We start from the raw sequence: 28000 nt of genomic DNA, 5'->3' as shown, positions 1-28000 counted from the left end.
AGCATGCCCTGGCCTTGCCGGGGACCCCATGTCCCCTGCCCTAGCATGTCTAATGCCTTGAGTGATGAGGAGTCTCAGATTTAACAGATTAGGGGAAGATGAGAAAATCCTCAGGGCCTCTCCCTCCCAGTGTCAAGGGGCTGGTGTAAGTGAGCCCAGGGGTTTTGCATCTGGAGAAGCGACTAAAAGCCACCACTGCACCCTGCAGGCTGTAAACTCTACAGGAACAGGGACTGTGAATTCAGCTCCAAGTCCCCACTGTCATTTGGATCTAAAATGTCCCCCAGTGGCCCGTGTGTTAAAGGCTTAGTCCCCAGTGTAATGGAAACCTTTAAGAGATGGGACCCAATTGGGCAGGGTAGTGCTCCTCAATAATCCCAGCACCCTGGAAGGCTGAGGCAGGAAGCTGGCAAGTTCAAGTCCAGTCTGGGAAGTCTGGTCATCTGGGTGCATCCTTGGAGGGGATGGTAGGAGGCTGGTCTTTCCCCAGACATAAGGTGAAGGGGATTCCTCCTCCATGTGCTCCCACTGCAGTGTGCTGCCTCGCCCCAGGCCCAGAAGAAATGGCCAACTGACCATGGATTGAAAGCTCCAAGTCTGAAGCAAAGTAAATCTTTCCTCTTTTTAAGTTGAGTACCCCAGGTGTTTTGTTATGGTAATAACGATGACCTCCTGTTACCTAGAAGGTATGCATCAACTGGGCACACTTGTTTTTAAATTTTTCATGGCAAGAACCCTTAGCATGAGGTTTCCCTTCTTAACCAGTATGTAATACAACACAGCTGGCAATCGAAGTGATGCTGTACAAATTACTAGAGCTTATTCTCGTTTGGCTGAAATTTTATGCCATTGATTAGTTTATGAACCATTTTAAAGAATAAAATAATGTACACTCATTGTTGATGAGCAGAACAAAGTCTTTTGAGACTAGTAAGTCAGAATCCCCCACTGCCGCCCACTTTGATTATACCACGCTTCTTCTTTCTGTTTGGTCTTTCGTGAGAAGCTTTGCCCACACATCTGGTGATCTGGCTTCTCTCCCGTATGCAGTAGTGAATCATCAAAAGCCATTGGAAGTTCTGGGGGCTTAGGTGACTCCTTATCTGTGGGCTTCACCTTGGGGTGTTGGGGGAGGGACATGGCTATTTAGTTGGGGACCCCCAAATGTCATTTGAGTCTTGGTATAATCTGAGCTCCGTCCTCTGGGGAGGCTCTGGGAGCCTGGGAGAATGGGGGCTGGCAGGCCTGAGCATCCCATGTGCAGGCTTGAATGTAGTTCCCCATGCTCTATCTCAGGCTTCGGTTTAGCATCCTCCTGCCACCACCTCCTCAGCCCTCACCCACCCTCTGCTGGGCCTGGTGTTCTTAAATTGAACGGAGATCATGAAGAAGATCTGGGGGGTCTAAGAGTTCACCCACACCTGCTATCACTAGCTTTGGTCTACTCTCTGACTCTGTCAACTTCTTTTTTTTTTGGTACCGGGAACTGAACTCAGATCCTTGTGCTTGCAAGCCAAGCGGCAGAACCAGTGAGCTAAATCCCCGGCCCTCTGTCAACTTTTTCACCTTCCAAAGTTCCCGCCTTCCCAAGGGCTTCCTCCTTGTAACCCAAGAGCTCAGCCCCTCCAGGTCAGCTAAGCCAACCTGCTCATTCTGTTTTCATCTTCAAATATCTGTTGACATCTTTCATGCATCTTCTATTTGCTTTGCCTGATGGAATACCATTATATACCTTTAACTCCTACTCAGCAGGTTGTAGGAGAAGGTGGAGATAAATACCTGTGTTCAATCTGCCATGTGCAATGGCAGTGTCTTGAGCGTATCCTTTAACAGTATATGCTTTAACAGTATGTCGAGAAGTTGTTGTTTCTTTTTAATGGAGAACTGACTCCTTACTCAGAGGATGGAGAGTGGGCTTGAACATCCCAAGCTTCCAATCATCCTTGCTTTTCTGGTGATCAGCTGCCATATAAAAGCCTGCCGAGAGACACATCATTAGAACAAAACACATTCCTATCATTCAGGAAATTCCAAGAGATTGGGATGTTTGAGTTAGAGACGATATCAGTCAACTTTTCCACTGGTGGAATAAAGTATCTGACATACACATGTTAAAGGGCAAGAGGTTTATTTGGCTCATGGTTTCAGAGGTTTCAGTCCATGGTGGATTGGCTCTAAGGTAGAACCATGATGGCAGAAGGGCACGGCAGAGGAAAGCTCTCGTTTCATGGCATCCAAGATGCAGAGAAAAAGAAGGAGCCGGGAGCAGATATCCCTTCGAAGGCATGCCTTCAGTGACTTCCTTCCTCTAACCGGTCACCACTCTCAACAGCCCATTCAGCCATGACCCCATCCAGGAGTTAATCCACTGAAGAGTTTAGCAACCTCAGGATCCAGTCACTGCTCTCATCCCTACCTCTGCATGGTGCTGTATGGGGATCAAGCCCTCAGTATACAAGTCTTTGGGGGTTACTGCATATTTAAGCCATAACAGGAACCAAAGTCAAAGATCAAATATTAGAGCAAAGACGCCCTGGAATCCCTGTCTCTCAGGAAATTTCAAAGGGTTTAGGAGCTCTTTGCCAGGAATTGGAGGCAGGGACCAAACATATTTCTTATCATATCACAATATTACAAGGAGCAGATCAGGTGGAGCCTTGAAGATCACAGTCATTCATTTAATCAGTGTGAATTACGCACCTGCTATGTGCTGAGAAATAGTACAGGCACCACAGGCAGAGGAATAAATAAGACGAAGTCACTTTCCTCACACAGCTTCCCCGCCAGTGATAGGAAAGAGACAGCGTATGTGAATGAATCTTATCAAAGCACATGGGAGAAAACAAATCAGCAGAATGAGACAGGGAGTGACTCGGAGGAGGGCACTACTTTGTATGGGTGGTGTCAGGAAAAGTCTGAGAGGGAGGAAGGAGCCAACCATGTGACATTCACGGCAATGCACATTCCTGGCAGAGGCCAATAGCAGGTGCAAAGGCCTTCAGGAAAGAGCAGACTTGGATGTTTCAGGAGGCAAATACAAGGAGTTGGTGTTTTATTCCAAGTTCAGTGGGAGCCATTCAGGGTGCCGGCAGGAAACTATCAGGTCTGACTTAACTTCTCAAAGAGTGCAGTAACTGCTAGGTGCAGAGCGACTTGCAGGGTCTCAGAGGCAGGAGGGAGAGCAGGTAGGGTGCTCTGCCAGCAGACAAGGCAAGGGCAGACACTGGAGGCAGAGGAGATGAAACAGCAGGAGGACATCTTGTCACACCTGGCCACTAGGGCAAAGAAAAGAGAAAGGTGAGGGGCACTTCCTGTGAGACAGAGGGCTGGGTCTCTGGTGGTGCCTTTTGCTGCCATGGGGAAGAACTGGGGAGGCACATTGTAGGGTGGGAAGGAACAGTTAAGGGACCTTCACGGAGGGCTCACTGTGCTCATGCCAAGTTTCTGGGGGACACCTGGCCTCACCTGGCTGTGGCGCTGGATGCCTGTGTGAAACACGTGGAGAACGGCATGATGCCAACCATCACGACTGCAGTGTCGGTCAGATTTGGCTGCTGCCTTGTCCCTTACAAAGCCCTTTCGCACTTTATCTATTCAACACCACAACCAAAACATGTAGTATTGCCTCCATTTTACAGAGGAGGAAATGGAGGCTTAGTGGCGGTGATGAGCCCCAGCTTGGCCAGCCAAGATGGGTGTGAACCAGCCCAGGCTCCAGGATTTCCACATGGGCGTCTGCTCTGTGGCGGGGCACCTTGAACTTCATTTTCTATGAACCACACGGGCTCATTTGGGTTTGGAGTGGGAGGGGTGGCTGGCAGAGGAGTGAGAGCTGCTGGTGGAGTGAAAAAGAGGGAGAAAGTACCCCAGAGTACTTTGGGGGGGTCCAGTGAGGTACTCAGACCTGCTTGTCTCCAAGCTGGTTTTTCCTGATCCAGACAAAATGGGTTGCTTAGAGATGGTGGAAGTTGGGGTGCAGTTGATTGGAGAGGAGCAGGCTGCATCCTGAGAGAGGTCTGTGGGATTCAAGGGCCAGGGAGTGCACTGGGAGGAAAGCACAGCAGGCTGTGAATGAGGGCACGGGGCCTCACTTAGCTCTATACCCTAGGACTGGGGCTGAGACCCACTCTGTGGGCGGGCACCCTGCCTCCGACATGACTGTCATTCAGTCCAGTTGGCACTGCACTGCTGTCCTGCCCAGCCTGCCTGCCTCAGCTGAGGTGACACAGGGTGTTAATGGTCTCACCCTCGCTGCATGAGTGAAGGGCAGTTTCCTGGCTGGGACTTGCAGTCAGTGAACATCAAGAGCTCCCTGTCAAGACTTCCCTCCCTCTGCCTCCTTGCCTGGCCACACTCCTTGTTCCCAAAGCTCCGTGCACGCACCTCGGGCCCTGGCCTCCCACCCCGCCCTGGCTGGGTGCCTCTCCTAGGCTTCCTGTGCATCCGTTCCTCTCACCACATGTCATTGCTGCTGTGTCTGGTGGGATTCTTTCCAGATGGTGAGACAGCTGAGTCACAGATGTGCACAAAGCTGCCTTTCCCTACTCTGTAGAAGCATCGCCTCCATTTTCATGCCTCTTCCTTCGATGCGCAAAGCTACCTCCGTCCTGGTGCCACTCCCAAGCTGTACTGCTCCCGGTGGGTTTATAGTAAATTTTGACCAACATGTCTCCTACCATTACCACCTTCCTTTCTTCCTCTTCTTCTTTCCTTCCTTTAGAAGAACAGACTTTTTTTTAATCCTATTGTTCTCCATGCAAGAGCATGTTCAAGTCTTCCTGCAGGTTTATGTCCTGCGTAAGTTTCAGACTTTGCCATTAAACTTATCATTATTACATTTTTCCTAAATATTTTATAGTATTTGACACTATAATCAGACACTTTACTTCTACTTATAATTAACTACTACTGATATAGAGAAAAGCTATCCATTTTTGCTTATTTACCTTATATCCAGCCTCCATAGCAAACACAGCTGTTGTTTCTGGTTTATTTTTCTAGAGTTTAGAAAAACCTAAGGGTTTTCTAGATATCCAATACATATCTGCAACTATTGGCAACTGTGTAATTCACACAGACACACACACACCATGTATATATTTTTTCCTTTGTGTGATAGCCCAAAACTTCAAAACAATGCCCAGCAGAAAGAATAGTAGCCTTCATCTTTGTTTTAGTTTTAAATGCAAAGGCCTTAATGCTTCAAAGTTTCTGAGGTTCACTGTAGATTTTGAGGAAAGAGGGCACATACGTGCCTTTCCTGGGGCACTTGTGCGGAGACCAGGCCTTCAGTGGGCGGGGTGCTCCATGGGACTCCCTGGGAGCCTAGGGAAGGGATGTTAGTCTTTGTAGGGAGGAGTCACAGTTCAGAGCCTCTGAGCACCCCCAGATTCTGGAGACCCCCACATTCTTACCAGACCAACTTAGAGGAGCTTTCTTGCTACAAATATTAGGTTTCTATGCACTTTTTTTTTTTTAAAAAGAAATGGTATAGGACAAAAATTTAAAGAAAATAATAAAGTAACAATAATAATAAGAAGAAACAGCCACATTAGCAAAGGTAGTGATGCTAATGATGAGGCTGCCAGGCACATGGGAGCCCTGGGCCTTTAGGGATGGCTCAGCACCTGGATGCCACAGTGGCTCCTCCCGAGACAGGAGCTGAAGCAGAGGGACCTGGAGCTGCCAGGCAGTCTGTATGTGGGGGAGAGAAGACTCTGGCCCCTGGGGCTCAGGGCCACGGCATCCTCACTCCCTGCCTGTCCCGACTGCAGCACCTCTGCTGACTGCACCTCTGTAGGACCCCACTAGGCTCCATTGCAGGGTTCCCAGCAAGAGGGCAGAAACAATGGAACAAAGACTGTGACCAAGGAGGGAGGCAGAGCCCATCCATCTGGGTAGCATGGCCAGTCCTCTCAGGGACACCAGGGGGTTATCTGAGAGATGATGGATCCCTGAGGCCCACAGGGGCCTAGCAGGAATGACAGGCTGGAATAAAGCTGCTGTGCACCCCACAACACTCCTCTTAAGAATTTCCTTTACAGATAAACCGGAATTCAGGGAAATTAGGGAGCTCACTTACGGTTGCACAGATGGAAACCCTGACCACTAGACATGCCTGTTTATCCATCAGACTCTTCCTGGAAAGCCCAAGGACCAAGACCAGATCCTCTAGAAGTAGCAGGGTTTTTCTGGGGGCTCTGAAGTTCATGCATGCTCCAGGTATTACAGAGAGGATAAGTAACAAGCAAGTGCACAGGGCGTGTGGTAAGTTGAAAAGTGACTGCCCAAAGGCAGGTTTACCTGGACTCTCAGCATGTGGCCTTGTTTGGAATAAGGGTTCTTGCGGACGTCATGAAGGTGAGGATCACAAGATGAGATCATGCAGGGTTGGAGCATCCTTGTAGGAGACGGAAAGGAAAAGAGAAACAGGGACACGGGCAGGCTGTGGGGACGCGAGGCAGGAAGCTGGGGTGATGCTTCCACAGGCCATGGGACACCAGGAGCCTTCAGAAGCTGGAAGATGTAAGGTACGAGTCTCTCCTAGAGCCTCCAGAGGGACTGTGACCCACCATACCTTGGGTTCAGACTTCTCTCTCCAGAACTGTAAGAAAATACAGTTGTTTTTGCTGTCATTTGTTGCAGCAGTCAAAGGAACGCGTACAGCACAGGCATCCATAATTCTTCATAAAACAATCTCTAACATCATAGTTACAATTTATTATTATGTATTTTAAAATTAACAAATATAAAATAATACTATCATGTGGATAGTGAAAATAAAGCTACCAAGCCTGGAATGGTAGCACACTTATAACGCCAGCACTCTTTGAGGCTGAAGCAGGAAGATACTAAGTTTCTGGGAAACTTATCAACTTAGTGAGATCTTATCTTAAAATGAAAAATTATAAAAGGCTGGGGGTGTAGCTCAGTGCAAAGGCCCTGAGTTCAGTCTCTAGTACTTACACACACACACACACACACACACACACAAATCACTGTCATGAAAAGTTTCCTTTGCAATCCTGTTATCTTGCAGATAAAGAAACAGTTCAAGAGAAAACCGCGGAGAAGCAGGAGATGAGTCTGGGAGGCTCACAAGTTATTTCTCTTTTCCAAGGGCCCGTTAGGTGTGGGGGTGCATGTGGCTCTCACCAACCCACAGGAAGGAGATCAGAGTCATGCTCAGGCGGCAGGAGGGTTACAAACACCTCCCACCTTCCTCTCTGCCTCCCAATTTGGCAACACTAAGAGGCCAGTTTATGGTTGTTCCAGAAAAGTAAGAATTGCTAAAGGCCTTTGGGTCTGATTTGCTCAACCCCCCCGCCCCGCCCCCGCTACTTGACACCCCACCTCTCCCGTGCCGCCCCCAGCTCTCTCCTCATCTGGACTTAGGCACTCCCAGCTGGCATGAGACAGGGCGGTCAGTTAAAAGCAGAGCTGCACCTGGAAAGCACATCTGCACTGGGCAGAGTTCTCCCGTCACTGAGCTGGCATCATGGCACCGTCTGTGGCCTGGGCAGGTACGTGAGCAAGGGCGGGAGAGAGGGCTGGGCCTCTAGAGCCCTAGGGAGATGGACACGTGCCTGGCCCTCGGCTCAAAGCTACTCTCTGCAAGGAAGGGGGAGGGCTCAGGGGGTTGGGGAGGTCCTGGCTTGCAAACCACCGGCTGCCTTTCCTGGGGCCCTGTCTTTCAGTCCCAGAGTCTTTGTTGCAAGGCAAGGCTTTCCTCAAAGAGCCATGAATGACTTTCCTCTTTCTGACCTGGAAACCCGGAGTCAGCAAGTCCCTCCACGAGGTGTCTTGTCTCTCCTGTGTTTGCAGTCCCTCCTTTTGGCCTTACCCAAGAAGCCCCCATATGAAGGGCTTCCTCCAACCCCAAGCTTGTCGGACATCCTGCAAAAGGGCAGCCTTGGATGTCCCTGCAAATTTTCCTGCAGGTTTTATTAGGCTAAGAGAAATCCTGAGGTCACCGGGAAAGTGGAAGAAAACTTTTTGAAGGAGCTTGCCAGCTCTAGATCTTCCAGGACTTCACTATGCCACCAGTCTCTTACAGTGGGCAGGGAAAGCAGCAGAAGCCGTGAATCACAGCAGAGGCACCATAACCTACTGGACCCAGGGTCTCCCTGCCCAGCCCCTCTACATGGGCTCCCCCCAGCCCCAGGACATGTTTTCTTCTTGCTCCACAGAGAAGCTGTCTGTGAATTTCTCACATGTCAGCGGTTTCCCCTCCATCCTAAATCCACACCACCTTCAGGGAGCATCAGCTTCTAGAACCAGCCCTGGCCAGAAAGGGGATCCCTGCTATCTGGCTTGGGTGAAGGGATGGACACAACCCACTCTGGGTCCTACCTGGAAGGAGGACGTTTGTTTCAAGTGAAACCAGCCCTCCCTGACCACCTCCACCCTTTGTGCTACTGTCAGCAGATGGGGTCTGGGGTGCAAGAGTGGTGACGTGACCCCTACCTTGTTTCTTGTCATCTCAGGTGTGATGTTCCTGCTGGTGGTCCAGTGGGGTAAGTGGCATCTGCCCTGACCCCAACCCTGAGTCAACTCAGCCCCTCCCTGGGCTCTGCTCCCCGCCCCGCCCCGCCCCTCTGCACACACCCTCTGAGAGCCGGGGCTCCCCCAAAGCTCAGCCCCTCGGATAGCCCTGATGTTCCTTCTCCAAGGAAGGTCTTGCCCCTGCCCATGTGCTGACCTCCTGGCTGTCAATGGGGCCAGCTTAACTGTCAGGCTCCCTAGGGCCTCCCCTGAGCCCTTGCCACCCTCTGTCACTCACAGCACTCAAACATGCTTTCCAGTTTGCATCACGAGGTCTCCCGGGCCAACTCAGTCCCCAGAGGTAAGGAACCCAGGTCTTAGGCAGCTCTGTGTCCTTAGCCCCAGGAGATTCTCAGGAACTCAGATTCAGGGTCCCCTTCCCATCCCACCTGCTCCTTGGGGCTCTGTGGTCCAGGAATGTTCATCCTGACCCTCAGCCCGAGGCTGCTGCCCTTCACACTGAGCTGTGGAACTGGGCATACATTCCCACCTTGGTCATACAGGCGGGGATAGGCATAGACACTCCAGGGTCCCTGCTCTTACCAGTCAATTTACCATCACCATGTTTTATTTTGGGTGTGCTGGGCACTGAAGCCACAGCCTTTCCCCTGAGCTACATGCCTAGGCCTCTTTGCACATTTTCATTTGGACCAGGGTCTCCCTAAGTTGGCTTGTCACCCGGGTAGGCCCAAACTTCCCACCCTCCTGTCTGAATCTTCCAGATTGCTGGGACCACAAGCATGTTGAATCACGCCCAGCTACTCACCCCTCTTTACTGCTGCCACCACACAAAATCCACAGGTGGCATTTGATAGGCTGCAGCCTGACATGGCAAGCAAGAGCCTCTGGCTCCTTCCTGGGTGGTCCAGCTCTGGGCCGATCTTCTCCTTCCCCTTTTGGCCTCCATCTAGCTCGCTGAGGGCTGTATCCTGGCCCTGCCAACAAGCTCTGCTCCCAGGTGACCTCTGTTAAGGTCGCCCTTTGTGCTTTCTCTTACAGCTTTCTGCACCCTGGCTGTCCTCCATCCTCCTGCCAGCCCAGTGGGGATGTGCTGGTCTTGGGGCCGGGTACAGGTACAGGCACACTGCTGTCCAAATCACCACTCCTCCAAGTCCATGGCATAAGTGTTGGCTCATCCAAACCTCCCATCATAGGGGTTAGGATGGGAAGAGACCTCAGAGATCTCACTGCCATTTCAGATGGGGCGATGCCCAAGGAGACACAGACTGTAGTCCATTTTGGCAGATGCAGATACAAGTTCTGCCTTCCCATGTCCCGGGCCACCCAGCACAGGGCTGACCTCTGGGTGCCGTGACCCTGATCCCACTGGAAACAGGGCCTCTCCTGCCGAGTCTTCCCACGTGTTGTAGAGGACTCCAGAGATAAGCTGCCTCTTCTGAGATAAAATAAGCTCTTTTTTAGCGCATGGGCAGTGATCCTGATAAACATATCTTCTCCACAAGGGCTAAGAAGTTAAAGCAAACCACTTTGATGCAAGATTAAAGAAGCATAAACTAACTGGATCCAAAAACCCGGGCCTCCTCTCTGCTGCTCTATTCATTTGCATTTTAATTAACATTCTGAAATATTCCCAGCAGGGTTTCAAAGTCTTGCTTCCCTTCCTCTGGCAGAGGAACATACTATGTTTAATTCCCTTTGCATCTTGTGTTGGGGCTGCCTGGGCTGCTCTCTGGGACAGGTCTGGCCCTGGAGGGGAGAGTCCAGTTGGGGACAGGGAAGGCTGCCTGGGGACTTGGGCTCTTTCAAGGGTGCAAGGGGTCAGGAGATTTGGGTCCTGGGCCCCCATGCCACCCTCTTAGCAGCCTTGATGCCTGGGACAGGTCCCAGCTTATGAGCCTCAGCTCGCACATGGCGAAATGACCATGGCAACAGTGCCCTGGCCACTCAGTGACCTGAGGATCCCACAGCTGGCCTTGAATTCGTTTTCCTAACTGAGAGATGCTGTCCTGCACCAAAGCAGATGCGGTCTCTGACTGTCAGGCCACTGTTCATCAGACAGATGCCTGGGCACCGCTGGTCCCAGCCACCCTTTTGACAACGGTGCTGGTTTTGCCCAAATTCGCCAGGTTCTGCAGCAAAATTGGTCTGCTACTTCACTAACTGGGCCCAGTACAGAGAGGGGGCGGCTCGCTTCTTGCCTGGGACCGTGGACCCCAACCTGTGCACACATCTCATCTACGCCTTCGCAGGCATGAGTGGCCACCAGCTCAGCTCCCTGGAGTGGAATGACAAGCAGCTCTACCAGGACTTCAATGGCCTGAAGAAGATGTGAGCACAGGGGAAGAGGGACCCCCTGGGGGGTTCTCAGAGCCAGACACCTCCTGCATCCCTGCCACAGACCTGCTGTGTGGCTTCGGGTCACATCCCCCCTCTGGGCTTCTGCATGCTTATGTGGAAGAGGTGGGGTAGATTAGAGAACTGTTAAGGGCCCTTCCAGTTTAGATCCAAGCAAACTCAGGAGCCTGGAACTTGTTTACTCTCCAGAGAAAATCCTTCCTTCTAGGAATGCCCTAAAATCTATCCTTTCTTTAGCTCAAGTGTTAAGGCCATCTTTACAAAGCCTCCCTGAGGACCCTGATTACCTGCTTCCTGGATTCTTTGTGTGTGCACACGTGAGTGCTGTCTCCCCAGAAAGACAGCAGGTCCTACAGACCACACACAGGCTCTCTCTTCCCCCAGAGAGAAGCCTGGGCTTATGCATCCCCAGCTCCCAACCCTATTGCTTCTACCCAGAAGCCCTATGAGCTGTTGGGCTCAATCCTCAAGCATCTTTTGTATTCACAGGAACCCCAAGCTCAGGACCCTGCTAGCCCTGGGTGGCTGGAGCTTCGGCACTCAGAAGTGAGTGGACTGCGGGCACCTGGGTGGCAGGGCCCGGGGACGGGAACCAGAAGAGCCATTGACATGGAATCCAGCCCAGCGGAGGGGTGGGAGAGGGAGAGCTGCCCTTTTGGGGCTGACTCTCTCTCTGGGTTCATGGTGGTCTGGCAGGGGCACAGCAGAATAGGGGGTGGCCCGATCTTGTCAGAAGCATGACTAACAATGTCCCAGGGAGCTCTGACTTCCTCCGTCCCTTCCTCTGTGAGATGGCTGGAGAGTCCCCACTGATCCCAGACAATGCACAGGGTGTGTCTTCTGAGCCCTGCAACCAGACATCTATCTGAGGAAGCGTTTTGTTCCACCTCAGGGTGGTCTGGGAAATGGAGCTTGGATGCCAAACTATTGGCATTTCTGGGACCTTTTTAAAAAAAATCTATAAAGATAGTGGAATAGAATATTTGGAACTGGATTTTTCTTTTTCTTTTTTTTTTGGTACTGGGGCTAGAACTCGGACATTGCACATTTGAGGCAGGCGGCAGAAGCAGAGCTAAATCCCCAGCCGTGAACTGGATTTTTCTACAAAAATCAGAATATAGGTTCCCAAGGTTCTAACTAAGTGTTTCTAAAACTTCTTTTTTTGATCATGAGCCCTTTTGAGAATTTAATGAATGTTCTGGCTCATCTTCCCAAAATAATCTTTATCCTCCAATTTTTCCTTGACATGCAGGTGTTTTTAGCCTGGTGTCCCCAGGCACATGGACATTATTTTTTTTTCCTTCGGTACCAGGAATTGAACTCAGAACTTTGTGCTTGCCAGGCAGGTGCAGTGCTGCTGAGCTACATCCCTGCCACTATTAATTAAATTAGAAATTATTAAGAGTAAATTAAAATAGGATCAGTCTATAAGGAGCTAAAGACCCCAAGAAATGGAGAGACTGCTTATGGAGCTACTAAGGAAGGAAGCTGTCGGGGGATGCTTCCCGGGTACCGTGGGGATTTCAAAGGGCTCTGGACTAGTGATGGTGACAGAAGGAAGCACCCTACAAAGGCAGGCTAGGAACACGTGACCACTAAACTCGCCAGGGGACTGAACAGCAGCTTCCAGCTTACTCAGATCCTTCCCAGCCTGGTCACACCTCCCTTCTCGTCCACATCTCAGAAACCCATTTCTCTTCTCTAGAGGCACTGGGGACTGAACCCAGGGACTTTGCACTGCACTACATCCCCAGCCCTTTTTGATTTTGCCGTAGGGTCTTGCTAAGTTGCTAAATTGCCCAGGCTGGCCTTGATCCTCCTGCCTCAGCCTCTCAGAGTGCTGAGATTACAGCTGTGGGCCACCACACCCAGCTTGGTCTTCTTTTTCAGTGTCCATGTGGCATGGCAGTGGGGTGGGAGCAGTGTGCCTTGATTCGGGAGGGACCGTCCAGGGACAGGGTGGCAGCCCGGCAGCTAGTAAGTCACTGTGCCTGGTGACATCAACATCTGGGGGGCAAGAAGCACTTCTGTTGTTCCTTTTTCTTAACCAGACCCATGACCTGCTAACAGGCTCAGCAACCCCCGAAGCAGTCCACCCAGTGTCCCTCCTGGTTTAGACCCAAGGACACCAGCATCCCAAGTGTTTTAAGTCACCCTGCAGGGAGACAGTGGTCCTCCGTCTGCCCTCAGGCTACCTCACACCCTCTGCCACCACCTCACAGGTTCACAGATATGGTGGCCACAGCCAACAACCGGCAGGTCTTTGTCAACTCCGCCGTCAAGTTCCTGCGAACATACGACTTTGATGGCCTTGACCTAGACTGGGAGTACCCAGGAAGCCGGGGGAGCCCGGCCGGGGACAAGCAGCACTTCACAGCCCTCGTGCAGGTACAACCGGTGGGACAAGCATCACCTTGCCTGCCAGGGGACCCAGAGCAGTAGCCTCACAGCTTGTGGGTGCTGCTCTGACCCCACATATTTACACAGCCCAGACTGGCCCTGCTGCAGTCAGTGTGGAAGCCTGTGAGAGTGAAGGCCACAAGCTCCCTGGCGCCTCCAGGTGCCTCCCTGGGTGTTTACTGCCTCTGTCCCCACAGGCCTTGGCCGAGGCCTTCTGGCAGGAAGCCCGGGCCTCAGGGAGGGAAAGGCTCCTGCTGAGTGCGGCTGTCCCCGCCGGACGACACTTTGTGGATGCTGGCTACGAGGTGGACAAACTTGCTCCGTGAGTGCTATGCCCACTGGACCTTGGGCATTGTGACTTGGACCTTGGTCTCCTGAGGCAGGAGAGGCAAAGGGGGCACTGAGCTTCCCCAGAGCAGAGCATGTCTTCACCCCCCAAGTGTTACTGCGCGACTACCTGAGGCTTTGCTAGCTGTGCCTCCCTCACTGTGCCAGACCCTTCATTTTGCATCTTTTCCTTTTTCCTTGGGAATTCACTCTTAAACAGAGCCCCAGGGTAGGGGGAGCCAAGAGGGAAGCCCCTAAGTATCTCCAAGAGAGTGGTGGTCTGGCTCCCGGCTCCTCACTGTGGTGCTCCTGGAGTGTGGCAGGCACATGAGTGGATTCTCGGGCCCTCACCAAGCCCACCAGGAAGAAGCTGCATTTTAGAGAGATCTCCAGGCAGATTCCAGCGCACTGAAGTTAGAGCTCCCCACAAAATGACAAACTAGCCCCAGGTGTCCTTCTTGCAAGCAGTAGTGGGGGCCAAGACGGTGGGGAGACCATGGGGGGAGCTGCCCACCTCACAGTGGGAATGGGAAGGGCTGGAGTGCTAGCCACAGAGCCAGGGGAGAGCCCACCACCCCGTCTGGCCCCACAGTCCCCAACCCCAGGCCATACACCCAATCACTAGCCCTCACCCCTCTTTGTGTGCCTCCTGCAGGGACTTGGACTTCATCAACCTCATGGCCTACGACTTCCATGGCTCCTGGGACAAGGTCACGGGACATCACAGTCCCCTGTACAAGCGGCAGGGGGAGAGTGGCACCGTGGCTGAATACAATGTGGTAAGAGGCCCAAGGAAGAGCCAGGACTCCCCTGTCCAGCGGGCCCTGCCCAGGGCCCCTCTGAACCTCAAGGGACCTAATGGAAGAAAGAAATGGGAAAACCAAGCAGGGAACAAAGAAAACCAGGAATTTTCATTTGTTTCTTTGCTTGCTTTTTAAACTTTCCTATTCTGTGCCACTGCTGAGGGGGAAATCTCACTTCTGTGCAGCATCCTGGCTGGTAGTGACAGAAAAACCAGTTTAGCACACCAAACAAGTGACGCATGGCGGGGCGACCCCTCTCAGAGCTTGAGCCTCCACCAGCCTTCTGCCCCCTCACGCCCTCACCCCATTTCTTTCAAGACAATGGGTCACCAGTTGACTTCCAGGAGGTGCTTTCAGGGCTGGGCGTTTACCAAACTGCCCTGGCCCATGGAAAGGGCTGGCTTGGTTTTGGACTGCAGTGTGTTGGTTTTCCTGTGCAATTAACTTTTCCTTCCTTGGCAATCTAGATATTTTTTATAAGCCTGGAGAGCTCAAAAGTCAAGGATAACCGTATTCTTTCTTTCTTTCTTTTTTTTCCTCATTTCTAGCCTTCCCTTCACCCTCTCCACCCTTCCTTATTTACAAAGACTTTATTTCCATTTTTTCCATTTCTCATCATTTTTCCTTTCCCTTCTTTCCTTTCCCCTGCCCCTCCCACTACCCCTACCCCTTTGGACCTTTTCTTCCTATTTTGCATTATCAATTATTCATTCTAATCATTGGTACATTTTAGGTCTACAATATAATGACATTCATCATTGGAAATTTGCACCTTTACATAGTCTCTCTTGGTTCTTATTTTTCACCCTTGCCCAGCCCTCCCTTCAACCCCTCCATTCCTCCCTATTTACAAAGATTTTGTTCAAATTTTTCCATTTTCTCATATTAATCCCATTCCCTTCTATCCTTTCCCCTAGCCCTCCCACTTCCTTCCCGTTTGCCCCTTTTCTTCCTATTTCACATGACCTATTATACATTTTAGTCCTTATTTACACTTTCAGTTTCTCACACCAGAGAAACTATTCTGTATTTATACATGTGTGTCCTATTTATTTCACTTAAGAGTATTGCCTCAATGTGCATCCATTATTCCACTGCTGGGTATCTTCCCCAAAGAATTAAAAGAATCATACCACAGTGATATATGTGCACCCATGTTCACAGCAGCACAGTTTGTGATAGCTAAAACTTGGAAACAGCCAAATGCCCATCAGCTAGAGACTGGATAAAGAAAATGTGGGGATTTTTAAAACAAAATGGAGTACTACTCAGCCATAAAAAATGAGAAATTATTTCTCTTTCTTAAAGCCCTAAGTTCAAAGCTTTTCGGTCGTGCGGCTCCCATACCTGGGTGTGTCCCCTGCAATGCGACATTTTTGACCTCTGGGACTCTCTCCCGAGCCTGGCCCCTCACCCTGTCTGGAAGACTGAGCGGGCTTTGAAGGAAGCTGGGTCCTTGAGGAACCCCAACCCACAGAGGAGACACACAAGGACATTCAGCTGCTGGGAGAGTAGGGTGACATCCCACCACCAAGGGCTCCCTGTGCTGCCTGCCTGGGTCCACGGAGGAAGGGTCCCTTCTCCTCTGACACAGGGCCTTCTGCTTGCCATGCGGTGTCTGCAGATTGCTCTGGCCAGGGACAGAGGCCCCCAAACTTGTGAAAGTCCCGCATAGGTCAGCAGACTGCTAACCTCAAAAGCTCAGGTGTGATCAAAGATAAATGATGTAAACGGATGAAAAGAAATCAATGTAGTGAAAACTGATTCCCTAGGAGGACACACAGTAATCCAAGCTGGTCTCAACTAAGGTGATTTCCGGGGAAAGTGGGCCATCATCTTGGCTTGGGGGAAGAATTTTTATCATCCCTTTATTCAACATGCTTATAGCCAGGTGTGGTGATGTACATCTGTAATCCCAGCAGTCCAGGAGGCTGAGACAGGAAGACCGAAAATTAGAGGAACTTAGTGAGACCCTCAAAATAGAAACATAAAAGAAGGACTGAGGATGTAGGTCAGACTGAAGGCCCTGGATTCAAGCCTCCAGCCTTAAAAAATGATATAAATATAAAATATATACACTTACATCGCATACCTCCTTCCGCCCAGGCCCAGGAGTTTCATACCCAGTGACACATAACCGCAGGAGGGCCTTGCTCAGAAGTAGGTCAGGATGCAGGGCATTGAGTGAGCTGCCAGGCAGCACTCCAGGCTCTGGGGATGAGAGAAGCACAGCAGGCACAGGCCCTGCTCCTGTACTCGGCCGAAACTTCTAACCACAGAAATGATAGTGATGATGGTCTTAGCTCCCCTGGCCCACTGTGCTGGGCCTCATACAGTGCGCACAACACTGTTGAGATGGCTGTTTTGTATTATTTCCACTTTAAACAAGGTGCTGAGTAAGGCAGGGATCTGTCTGCTTTGTTCCCTAATGCATCCCTGTCTTCTAGGACAGAGCCTGGCACACAGTGGGCTGAAAGTATGGGTTTGTTCAGGCAGTAGTTGTCTGACTCCAAAGCCAGCAGCTTCTCTCACTGGGGCCCAGGGCCTTAGGCAGGATCTGTCATGGTTTAGATACAAAAGGTTTCCCCGAAGACTCAGGCCTTCAGGACCTGCTCCCCAGTGCAGCAGGGTTGAGAGGCAGGGCCTGGAGAAGTGGCTGGGCCATGAGGGCGCTGACCTCTGAATGGACCCAGGTGGAGGAAGTGGGTCACCTGTGTATGCCTTGTCCCTCAACCCTTCCTCTCTGGTTCTGTCACTCCCTCTCTGCCTCCTGGTCACCTTGAATTCAGTAGCTTTCCTCTGCTATGATGTTTCTGTCTTGGAGTCTGCTGAGCAAGGACTGAAACCTCTGGAACTGTGAGGCAAAATAAATCTTTGCTCATTCAAGTTTCCAGAGTCAGGCATTTGTCCCAGCAACAGCAAGCTGACTACAACTGGATCTAAAGAAGATGGGCGGTGCTGCCGTGCTAACGAAGGCCCTTGAATCTCCAGTAGGGGAGTCTCTGCCCTGCAGCTCTTTCTGGACTCCTCCAAACCCCCATCCCTAAACAATCAGAGCCAGGCCCAGGTAGAGGAGATTAACCAAGCCCTCCTTCTCCACCACCAGGATGCTGCTGTACAGTTGTGGCTGCAGAAGGGAGCCCCCGCCAGCAAGCTGATCCTTGGCATGCCCACCTACGGACGGTCCTTCACCCTGGCCTCCTCCTTAGACACCAGAGTGGGGGACCCAGCCACAGGGCCTGGTGCCCCCGGCCCCTTCACTAAAGGAGAAGGACTCCTGGCTTACTATGAGGTGGGGAACTCCTAGACATCCTGAGGATTGTGGGCCAGGGGCTGCCTGGGAGGTGAGAGGGGATCTTCTCCCATAGTTTCGGAGTGAGAATTCTGTCCTGGTAGATTCCATCCCAACCCTGTCACCTTGGATTTACTCTTAAGTTCAAGTGCCTCAAGTTTGAACTTTAGGCCTTTCAATCTAGGACCTTCTGTATTCTCCAGGCTTCCTCAGACAGGAATTTTCCAGTCTCTGGTCCCCTCTGCTGGGAAGGGTGGTGCCTTTGGAACCTTTTCCTCCTCCTCCTCCTCCTCCTCCTCCTCCTCCCTACCACCACCCTCTGTTCCCGCAGGTCTGCTCCTGGAAGGGGCAGCGCAGAATTGAGGACCAGAAGGTGCCCTATGCCTTCCGGGATAACCAGTGGGTGGGATTTGATGATGTGGAGAGCTTCAAAGCCAAGGTGAGGCCCGGCCCTGCTAGGAACAAGATGGTCCCAGGGAGCCTAAGACCTGCCGGTAACATCGAATGGTCGCATTCTGGACCTCTTCAAGGATCTGTCTCCTTGTAAACGTCTCAACATCTCTCAGATCTCTGTGTGATAGCATTTGGTACCTTTACCAGCTATTGATTAAGAAAAGACACAACAAGCAGGGCTTGGTAGTGCATGCCTGTAATCCCAGCTACTCAGGTGGCTGAAGCTGGAGGCTCGAAAGTTCAAAGCCAACCAGGACAACTTAGTAAGACTCTGTAAGTAAGACTCTTAGTAAGCCCATAAAACGGGCTGGGGATGTAACACAGTGGTAGAGCACTTGCCTTCCATGATGAGACCCTGGGTTCAATCCCCAGCACCACACACACAAAACACACACACACACACACACACACACACACACACACACACACTGAAACAACATGACTTTACATTGAGTAATAGTCTTTAAATTTTTTTTTTAGTAGTACATGTGTGCAACACATGATGATTACATTCAAAGTTGCATGCTTGAAAGGATTTGTATTTTATTAAATACTAACAAATTCTACAAACAGATGAAGAGGGAAAATATGCATGGGGGGGCATGGTTTTACTCAGCCCGTTGGCAGTCTTTGGAATATATTTAGACCATGGATTTACCTCTAGACCCTTGGTCTTCCGCAGTCTGAGTGCATTATTTGTTTCCAGGCTTTCCCCCAGGAGATCCGCACTCCTGGAGAGAAGCGCTGCACTGCTCTGCCCGCCCCACATCAATTATCGTGCAGGGCTGAGTGGCAGGGTCTTCCAGAAGTGCAGACAGGCGCTCTGGAGAGTCCGGGGGGGACAATGAGGGTAGGGACAAGAAGGGACAGCGGCAGGAAGGAGGCTGCCGAGATGAGTCCTAATGCAGAGGTGGACACATTGCAAGGAAACATGGACCCCGAGAACAAGGCATAGACCCCATAGTGGGACCCTGAGCAGGGTCAAGTGTAGAGGGAGGTGCAGGAGAGGAGTTTGGGGCCAGCATGGGGTCCACATCACCCCAATCCTACACCCTCAGCCCACTCCAGGGCAAGCACTGTAGCCCCCTGGCGGGGTGGAAAGCTTCTCTGCCCCCTCTCTGAGGGGACACACAGCCTCCCTGTGTTCCCTCAGGGACCTGGTGGAGGAGTAGAGGCCCTCAAGGGGATCAAGACATGAAGACAGGGAAGCAAAACTCTATGCAGATCTCTTATGAAGTCTAGGCGTCCGCTGCGGTGACTGAACCTAACACGACCAGTAATAGTGCATCAAACAGCGGCTCAGCCCAGGATGACAAAAATGCTAGTGCAGGCCACTTGCCATTACTTTTCTTACCTCTCCACCCCCACCACACCCTGCCTGGGCCATGCTCGTGGTCAGCAGGGTCTGGACTCAGCTGCTAAGGCCATCTGCAGAATCCCCAACCAGCCACGGGCCTTCGGGAGCCGGGCGCAAGGGCCCTGTGGGGAGGAGGAGGCGGCTCCGGGCTGGCCTGGCCTGGCTTCCCAGGCTCCTGCACCTCCATCTCCCTGGCATAGGTTGGCTACGTGAAGCAGAGGGGACTGGGCGGTGCCATGGTGTGGGCCCTGGACTTGGACGACTTCTCGGGCTTCTTCTGCAGCCAGGGCCGGTACCCGCTCATCCGGACGCTGCAGCGGGAGCTGAGTGAGTGTGGGCGGGGGACAGAGGTGGAGCTTGGGTGTGGGCACACCCCCCGCCACCGCCACTGTAATCGCAGGGGCTGGGCTTTCGGAACAAATGACTGTGCCCCAGTATTATTTCTCAAATTCCCTGTACCCTTGAGAGCTGTGGAAACGCTTGAAATGATTTTCTTTCTGTGCTCTCCCTCTTCCCCTTCCTTGCCATGCCTGCCCGGTGTTGTAACGGAGCCTCCCTCCAAAGACCCTCAGCCTGGGCACACAACTTATTCCCCTCTCAGCAGAGGGAGGCAATGCTCGGCCTGCAGCGTGGGACCCCTTTCCCCACATATGGCTGGGCTTCGCAGGCAGTGTCCGGCCATCCACGGCCTGTTACACATGTGGCTCTGCCCGGCTGTGCTCTGCTTCTGGGGTGGGGGCTGGGCTGCTGCCTGTGGGTTGGCCTGTGAGTTCAGGATCTCTTGGCTGAATCTTCTGTCTCCCCAGGTGTTCCATCCGTGTCTCCAGGCCCCCCAGAGCCTGAAGTGCCTGCACCTGGCCAGCCCTCTGACCCCGAGCCAGACCCCAGCCCTGGACAAGACAGCTTCTGCCAGGGCAAAGCCGATGGGCTCTACCCCAGCCCTCAGGAAGTGTCCAGATATTATACCTGCGCAGGGGGCCGGCTGTTTCAGCAGAGCTGTGCCCCAGGCCTGGTGTTCAGTGCCTTGTGCAAGTGCTGCACCTGGAGATGAGACTCAGGACCCCTCCAGCCCAGCCTGCATCCCTGGGGCACCCCACTCCCTGCATTCCCTGGGGGCTGGGGCTGGGACTGGCTCAGGCAGCCTCTCTGCGGTCTTTCCAGAACCAGGCCTTTTTCTCTCTCCCTCACCTTCCCTTTCTGTGTGTCCCAGGATGCCTCTTTTACTTGCAAAATAAAATTTTAATTTGCACCCTTCTCCCCTCAGGTGTGGTGACTTCTAAAGAGGCTCTCTATATAACCATTTACTCCAAATGGCTTTGGGGAGCCTGGGAGGGGGGGTGTACAAGGCAGGCACAGGTCAGAGCCAGATGGAAAGGTGGTCTAGTCAGAATGGGCTGGGGCTGTGCCAGGTCCCACTTCAATGAGTCCACCCTCCAGTGGGCATCTGCCAGGACACGGGACGGCATCTAGAGCGAGTGCTGCTCATTGGCTCAGAAGCCTTTGGAGGGACAGGACCTTTCTTGTAGACAACCCCCCTTGTGGTATCACAAGATGGATAGTAGATGGAAGCAGAGAACACACACAAACACACACACACACACACACACACACACACACACACACCAGCCGCGTACCCTTGCCCTAGGCTTTACAATAGGTGTTCTTAGCCATACAGGTACTAAGTGTTGGCTTGGAAATGCAGCCCGCAGGGGGCCTTCACAGGCCTTAGCTCATCTACTGTCCCAGTAGTTAGATGACGCAGCCATAATTGCTACCCTCATTTTACAGGTATTTAAGCTGAAGAATGAATCAGAATCTTGGTCCTGAGTGCAGAACCAAGGCCTGAAACATGGGCCAAGACATGCTCAAAGAGCGCACACACAGTACTGCTGATTAAAGGGTAGTTTCAGTATTCCTTGAGGCATCGGGTGGCACCTTGGTCATCTACCTGGAGAAAATCTGCACTCACCCAAGGCTGGGTGAACAGCTGGGGTGGGGCCCCACTCCTCCACCCTGCTGGCTCATGGGCCTCTCAGGGTCTACTCTTCTGTAGTCCAGAGCAGTCTGCTTTTCACACATTCCTGTCCTCTGAGTTCCTACCCAGCCAGGGCATCTTAGCTTCAGAGAGGAGTCCAGGGGCTGGGGTGCCTGCTGAGACCCTGTATCAGGCCCGAGCCTCCCTTCCCCATCTCATCTCCTGTCATCCCCACCCCAACTCAGCCCCCGGGTGCCCCAGCTGTCAGCATCAACTTCAGCATGCCTGCTCCTAATGCCCACTGTCACTGGCTAGCTCAGCCCCTCCCGTTTTCTGAGTGACTCCTCCTGAGACAGAAATCACAAGTGCACCTTGAAAGCCATTTATGCTTAGACTATGACACTTCTGCCTCCCCTGTGGCCTCTGCTTCCCACATAGCCCTCCATCTTCCTACTGCAGCTGGGTCTCTCAGCACTGGCCAAGTGTCTATGATATACCAACCCGTGCCCAGTGGACACATCGAGGACACAAGTCCAGGGCCCTGCCTGGGGCTAGCATTCCACCGAGGGGGACAGATAATTAACAGATGCACAAATGAGACCTTTCAGACAACACCATGTCCGGCTGGAGAGCAATGGGAGAGGGGAGGAACCACTGCTGTCCACAGTGTGTCAGAAAGGTCCCTCGGTGGTCATAGCTGAGATCCAAAAACTGAGGAAGACTTGGTTGGGTTCTCGGGGGTAAGCATGAGGTCAGCTCTTCCCCAGCTGCTTTATTAGCTTATAGGACAGGGGTCCTGCCCTGATGATCTCTTTTAAATGTCCCCTGGTTACCCTGCCCTGGCCTCAGTCCCTCCTCCGGCATGGTGCACGATGTCTCCAGAACAATACCTCCTCTGTCCCTTAGGTCAGCTGTTGCTTCAACTTCCACCCGACTGGTGCCCTTTTGGGTAATAACAACTGAGTTCAGGACTCCAGGACCCCTACTTCTGGTCTGTGTGACAGCCCCTTCAGAGCCAGCCTCTGCTGATGACCCCAAGATTGCCCGCTCTGGTGCCCTGGGCACTGCATCATGCAGCCCAATGCTCTTATCAGCTCCAGGATACATGGGTAGCACGTGTTGTGCCCACATCTTGTGTAGTGGCCTGTGTCCTGACGTCCTAACTGGTCCTCTCCTTCCATGGCTCAACTCATTCATTCTCTCTCTCTCTCTCTCTGTTTGTGTGTGTGTTGCTGGGATTTGAACCCAGGGCCTTGCACATGCTAAGCAAGTGATCTAACACTGAGCTACACCCTAATCCAACTTTCTGATGTTTTCATTCTTTTCTCCTCTTCTCCTCTTTTTTCAGTACTGGGGATTGAACCCAGAGCCTTTGCACTATGCTATACCCCAACCATTTTATACTTTTAAATTTTGACACAGGATCTTGTTAAGCCCCTAAATTGCCCAGGCTGGGCTCAAGCTTGCTATGAAGGTGCTGGGATTACAGGTGTGCACCACCGTGCCCAGCCGAGGTTTTTTTTTCTTCTTTTATTCTCAGGTGCAAAAGTTGGTTCTACAAGCAGGTTAGAATATTTCCAGACTCAGGCCGGGGATTTAGCTCAGTGGCTCTGCTGCCTGCCTTGCAAGTGAAAGGTTCTGAGTCCAATCCCTGGTACCAAAAAAAAAGAATATTTCCAGACTAAAGTACCATTTTGTGACAATAGCACTAGTTTTTCAAGCTCTTCTATTGAATATCATTTTCCCTTTAAATGTGTCCAGCCATTCGGGTATTAACATTTCTTACATGACCCTGGACCATACTAGGCGTATGATAAATATTTACTGAATGGATAGTAACTGAATGAACTGTGTCATTTAATTTTCACTGTGTGCCTACAAAGTAATTATCATTATCTCATTTCCCTTGGGTTATATGGGCAATATGCAGCACAGTGGGGATTTAGATGCTGGCTTAGATGCACCCAGAGCCCAGGCTTGCTCTCCAAAACACTGCAGGTATTTCCTCCCTGAGTAAAAGCCATATTCATTTTGTTCAGCTCCTCCACCCTGTTATGGTGTGTAGACCCCAGGCCAAGTGTGTTGTGTGTTTGCACTGAGGCTGGCCGTGCGTTAATGTGCCCATTAGCTTGTCACTGATGTCGGTCCAGTAGGATCACACATGCAGAAACCACGCAGTGGTGGAGTCAGGACCTAACCTGAGTCCCCCACAATCTCTGTGTCTCTCTCTTTGCAGTTCCCTCCTTTATGCCACAGCTCTTGTCCTCTGCAGCATCTTATTTTATAGTTTGTCTCTGCATGAAAAGTTAGCAATGCTTAAAACAGTAAGCATTTCCTGAGCATTTGGCATGTGCCAGGAGCTATGCTGGAGCCCAAAGGGGACGCAAAACTGAATCCTGCCTCGCTGCAAACACTTGATGGGGCTGCTGGTGGGGAGCTCCATGGGCGGCATGGGCATGGTCAAGGGTGGGAAGGTGAGTCCAGCGGGAGGGGAGGGAGGAGGACTTCGGCGCTGGCATTGTGTGGCTGCAGGCTTGTGGGATAATAAAGAGCCGGCCAAATCAAACTTTATTATTTCATTATTATTCTTCATTTTCTACATACAAGGCACCCTTATTGCCTCCACCTGGGATGGACCTCTTATTTCCCAAGACAATCCCCCCTCATGAAGTCTGAGTCCCTGTCCCAAAGCAAGAACAGTTTTTAAACAAGCCTTTCACCTTCTACCCACTAGACCGCTCTGTCACCCATGAACACTTTAACCTATAAACTAGATGATGAGACCTAGCGTGGCCTTTGAAGACAGCCACAAATGCTGCTGCAGTGCTAATATGTGCTCGACTTTGAGCAAAAGAGTTTGAAAGGAATGTGGGTATTCGGCTTAGGTGGCTTTCTCCGCGAACACCTAGCACTCTCCCTAACAGTGGTGAACAGTGTCATCCCCATAGAGAGGCAGCCCTGTAGTCTCCTCCCTGTTGTCCAGCACTCCACCTGCTGGACCCCCAGGCAATCCGCCCCCACCTCCCACCCACTGGTCAAATGAGGGACCCACCTTCCCTGTGGTCTGCAGGCCTTCTCTCCAAAAGGCTGCAAGTATGTGCATACAAATGGATTGTACTACATCTAGAGCTGGAACCCTTTATTGTTTCATCTTGTTTCAATCATTAAATATATCATATATACAAAAGAGTATTCCAGATATCTACACGCAGGGTCTTCCGTGAATCCATAACCCAGAGAAGGACACAGAACATTTCCAGCACTTCGAAAGCTACTGCTGTGCCCCTCCCTGATCCCACACCTCTCCTCCTAGATTTTGGTTCTCATTCCCTTGTTCTCCTTGTAGTTGTACTAACTACGAATGTGTTTCTAAATGTAAGATTGCTTAGTGTAGCCTGTTTTGAAAGTTACATAATGGATCACATTGCACAGTATTTTGGGCGGCCCCCTCTCTGTGCTGTAACCCATTCTCACTGTGTCCCGTCGTGGGAGTATGTCACAATGGACGCAGCCCACCGTCAGCATCAGTCACTGTCAGTGAGTTCCAATTTGGGGCAAATGGAGACGGTATTGCTATGAACACTGTGAACTCTCCTGAGCTGTCTCCTAGGGCATGTGTGGGGAACTTGTGCAGGAGCAGACTTGGAGTGTGGGGTATGGGCGTGCTCCACTTCACCAGGTGCAGAGTGTTTTCCTTAAGAGGCTGTATAAGTTCCCCTCACATTGGCAGGATTCTCGTTGCTCTCTACTCATCACTGCTACCCCATACTTTGGCCAGTGTAAGGGTTACCCTAATGGCATCTCCCTGCAGTTTAATTTCTCACTAGCTTCAGCATTTTTTCTAAGCCATGTGTGTTTGTCCTTTTGTAAATAGTCCTTTGTGTGCCCTGCCATCCTTCTATTTGGTAGTCTCTTTCTTAATGAAACACGGGTGCACTTTACATATTCTAAACACAAATCCTTTGATGGCTGCAGGTTTTAGTATATTTTCTGATTTGAGGCTGGACTTTTCTTTTTCTTTTTTTAATTTTTTAATTTTTTTGGTACAGGGGATCAAACTCAGGACCTTGCACTTTCGAGGCAGGCGGTGGCACCACTGAGCTAAATCCCCGGCCCTACATGTATTTTAATGTAATCAGATTTACCAATCTTATCCAGTATGATTTGCACTTTCTGTGTCTTGAGAAGTATTTCTCTGGTGTAAGTTCAAAAGACATTTTCCTGTATTGTCTTCTAAATGATTTGTAGGTTGTTTTTCCCCCTTTATGCTTTTAGTCCTTCTGAAATTGACATTTGAGTAGGCCAGGAGGTAGGATTGAATTTTATTCTATTTTTTCCTATATGAGTAACCAGTTGTCCCACAACCATTTAGTGAAAAATCTATCCTTTTCCTGCTTTTCGTACTGTAATCTCACCACTGAAGTAAACCCATTTTCTGTGTCTGCATGAGTATTTTCTGTTTCATTGCTCTCTTTTCCTTTCACTGTCTCAGGAATCACTATCTTAGTTATTAAAGCTCCATAAAAAGCCTTAATGTCTAGCAGGACAAGCTTGTTCTGAGTTAAGGACTACTGTGGATATTCTTAGTCCTTACTTTTCCATGTACTTGTTAGAATAATATTGATAAATTTCATTAACAATTCTGTTCAGGTTTTGATTAGAATTGCATTGGTTCTGCAGGTCAATTTGGTTGAGAACTAGCATCTTTATGACATTGTTTCTTTCTATCTAAAATCATGCTGTTTCTTTGTATGGTTATCTTCTTAAATATATTTTAATAAAATTTTATAATATTCTTCTTCAAAATCTCACACATCTTTCATTAGACTTATTCCTAGGTCTATTTTTGGTTAATATTATAAATTTTATTCTTTGTAAAAACTACAATTTCTAACTTATTGTTGCTAGCATATGGTAATGTCATTGACTTTTGTGTGTTGATGTGGTGTCCAACAACTTCTCTGGCCCTGTTATTAATTTTGACAATTACTCTACCAATCCTACTGATTGTTCTATGTAGACACTCATATCATCTACAAAAATAAGTTTTGTTTCTTGTGCCTCAAATTGTATACCTTTTGGGGGATTGGGAGAAAAAGAGGAATCAATATACATGATGTACAGGTATAAATTCCCTTTGATGAACGTGATTATTATGTATATTTAAATTGTGCCAATAAAATTAATTTTAAAAAACAAATTGTGTACCTTTAGTTTATTTTTCTTCCCAACTACATGAAGACCTCCAAGACAGTGATGAATAAAATTAATGATGTGGCTTATTTTCTTTGTTCTTGTCTGAAAGCAATCTTCCAACATTTCAGCATTAAATATGCTATTTATTATGGGTTTTGTAAGCTTAAAGAAGTTTCCTTCTATACTTAGTTGGCTATAAGTTTTCTTAAGCATGGATGCAAATGTTGGCAAATGGTCTTTATTCATAGTAAACTATATTTAATCAATTTTCCCTGTCACAGTCATCTTACATTCTTAGGATTAGTCCAACTTGATCATACGTTACCTCTGTTGCTTGTTGCTAGATTTTCTTTCACATTCTCACGTTTACATATTAATGAGTAAGATAGGGCTCCATGTTTTCTTTCTTGTATTTGATGATGTCCTTCTTGCCCAAGATTCCACTCAGGCCAATAAAAATCTGATCTAGGGTATCAAGATTCTCCTAACTTCAAAATGAGCTGGGAGGTTCTCATTCCATTTTCTGAGAGTTGTGTCTAAAGGACTTATCTCTTCCTTCAACATTTGGTAGTAGTCACTAGTAAAGCCATCTTGGTTTGATAGTCTCTCTCTCTCTCTTTCAATGACTTGTAACTGATTCAATGTCTTTGGTGGCTACAGGACCATTACCTTTTCTATTTTCCCACGACTAGGTTGGAAGCTGAAACTCTTTCTTCCTCCCCGGCAGAAGATCCTCCCACTCTTTCCCCAGTGGATCTGAGGGTGTTGGGAAGTGCCGTTCAAACTTGCACTTGTTTTGCTCAGAACCCAGCACCTCTGTGTTCCCCAAGGAAGAGCCCCTGTTGGACATGAAGTCAAGGAGATTTCTGGTTATCTTTCTTGTTCATCTGTTCCTCCCAAGTGGGCCCAAGGAGGGTTGAGGCAGACACCAGAAACTTGCACTTCCCCCAGAGGACACTAGAGTGACCCAGGTGGTTGAGGACCCCACATCCAACTGAGAGCCTCCATCTGGAGCCACTGTCCTTACCTCCTCCCACATGAAGGGTCCCCAGACTCCCCCAGATCTGCAGGGGAGTCAGGCTCAGTAAACCTGCTCCCTGTACCCTTCCCTTCTTCCTTCGTTTGTCCAGATCCTTACCCTCGCCTCTGAGGTGACAGCCTCAGACTATTTCTGTCCTACATTGTAAGTCTCTCAGCTAGAAGAGACATACATGTCCCTTGACTCTACACCCTAATGCCACTATATCTGGGGGAACAGGAGGGCACCTGGTTGAAGGGGCAGCACCATCATATACAGAGAGGGCAAAGGTGGCAAAGCACTGCAGACAGCCACCCCT

General features: G+C 50.3%; 1 protein-coding gene across 2 annotated transcripts; it reads left to right on the top strand.

Annotated features, from left to right (window-relative positions):
- The first annotated feature begins 7397 nt into the window (after nucleotides 1–7397).
- Nucleotides 7398–20747, top strand: Chit1 (chitinase 1). 2 transcript variants are annotated; one of them, XM_004862188.3, is made up of 11 exons: nucleotides 7398–7523; nucleotides 8487–8516; nucleotides 10632–10833; nucleotides 11350–11406; nucleotides 13083–13248; nucleotides 13458–13582; nucleotides 14243–14366; nucleotides 17497–17682; nucleotides 18014–18121; nucleotides 19693–19819; nucleotides 20299–20747. In XM_004862188.3, exons 1-11 carry the CDS (start codon nucleotides 7499–7501, stop codon nucleotides 20541–20543), a joined length of 1395 nt encoding a protein of 464 aa, XP_004862245.2. In that variant the 5' UTR covers nucleotides 7398–7498; the 3' UTR covers nucleotides 20544–20747. The 2 variants fall into 2 exon arrangements, with proteins under 2 accessions (XP_004862245.2, XP_087050045.1); XM_087193919.1 differs by having other exon boundaries at nucleotides 7405–7523; nucleotides 10755–10833; nucleotides 20299–20710.
- The last annotated feature ends 7253 nt before the right edge of the window (nucleotides 20748–28000 follow it).

Source organism: Heterocephalus glaber, unplaced genomic scaffold (genome assembly GCF_053883595.1).
Source record: "Heterocephalus glaber isolate CG9 unplaced genomic scaffold, H.glaber_assembly_v1.0 deba00001600, whole genome shotgun sequence".
NCBI classification, from domain to species: Eukaryota; Metazoa; Chordata; class Mammalia; order Rodentia; family Bathyergidae; genus Heterocephalus; species Heterocephalus glaber.
Note: the sequence above shows the minus strand (reverse complement) of the source record. Positions and strands in the feature narration are given on the sequence as shown.

Excerpts from the sequence above, each read along its gene's own strand:
- Chit1 (XM_004862188.3), top strand. The coding sequence starts at position 7,499 with ATGGCACCGTCTGTGGCCTGGGCAG. Across the intron at positions 7,524-8,486 it reads ACCGTCTGTGGCCTGGGCAG|GTGTGATGTTCCTGCTGGTG; the intron begins GTACGTGAGCAA and ends TTGTCATCTCAG. Across the intron at positions 13,583-14,242 it reads GAGGTGGACAAACTTGCTCC|GGACTTGGACTTCATCAACC; the intron begins GTGAGTGCTATG and ends TGCCTCCTGCAG.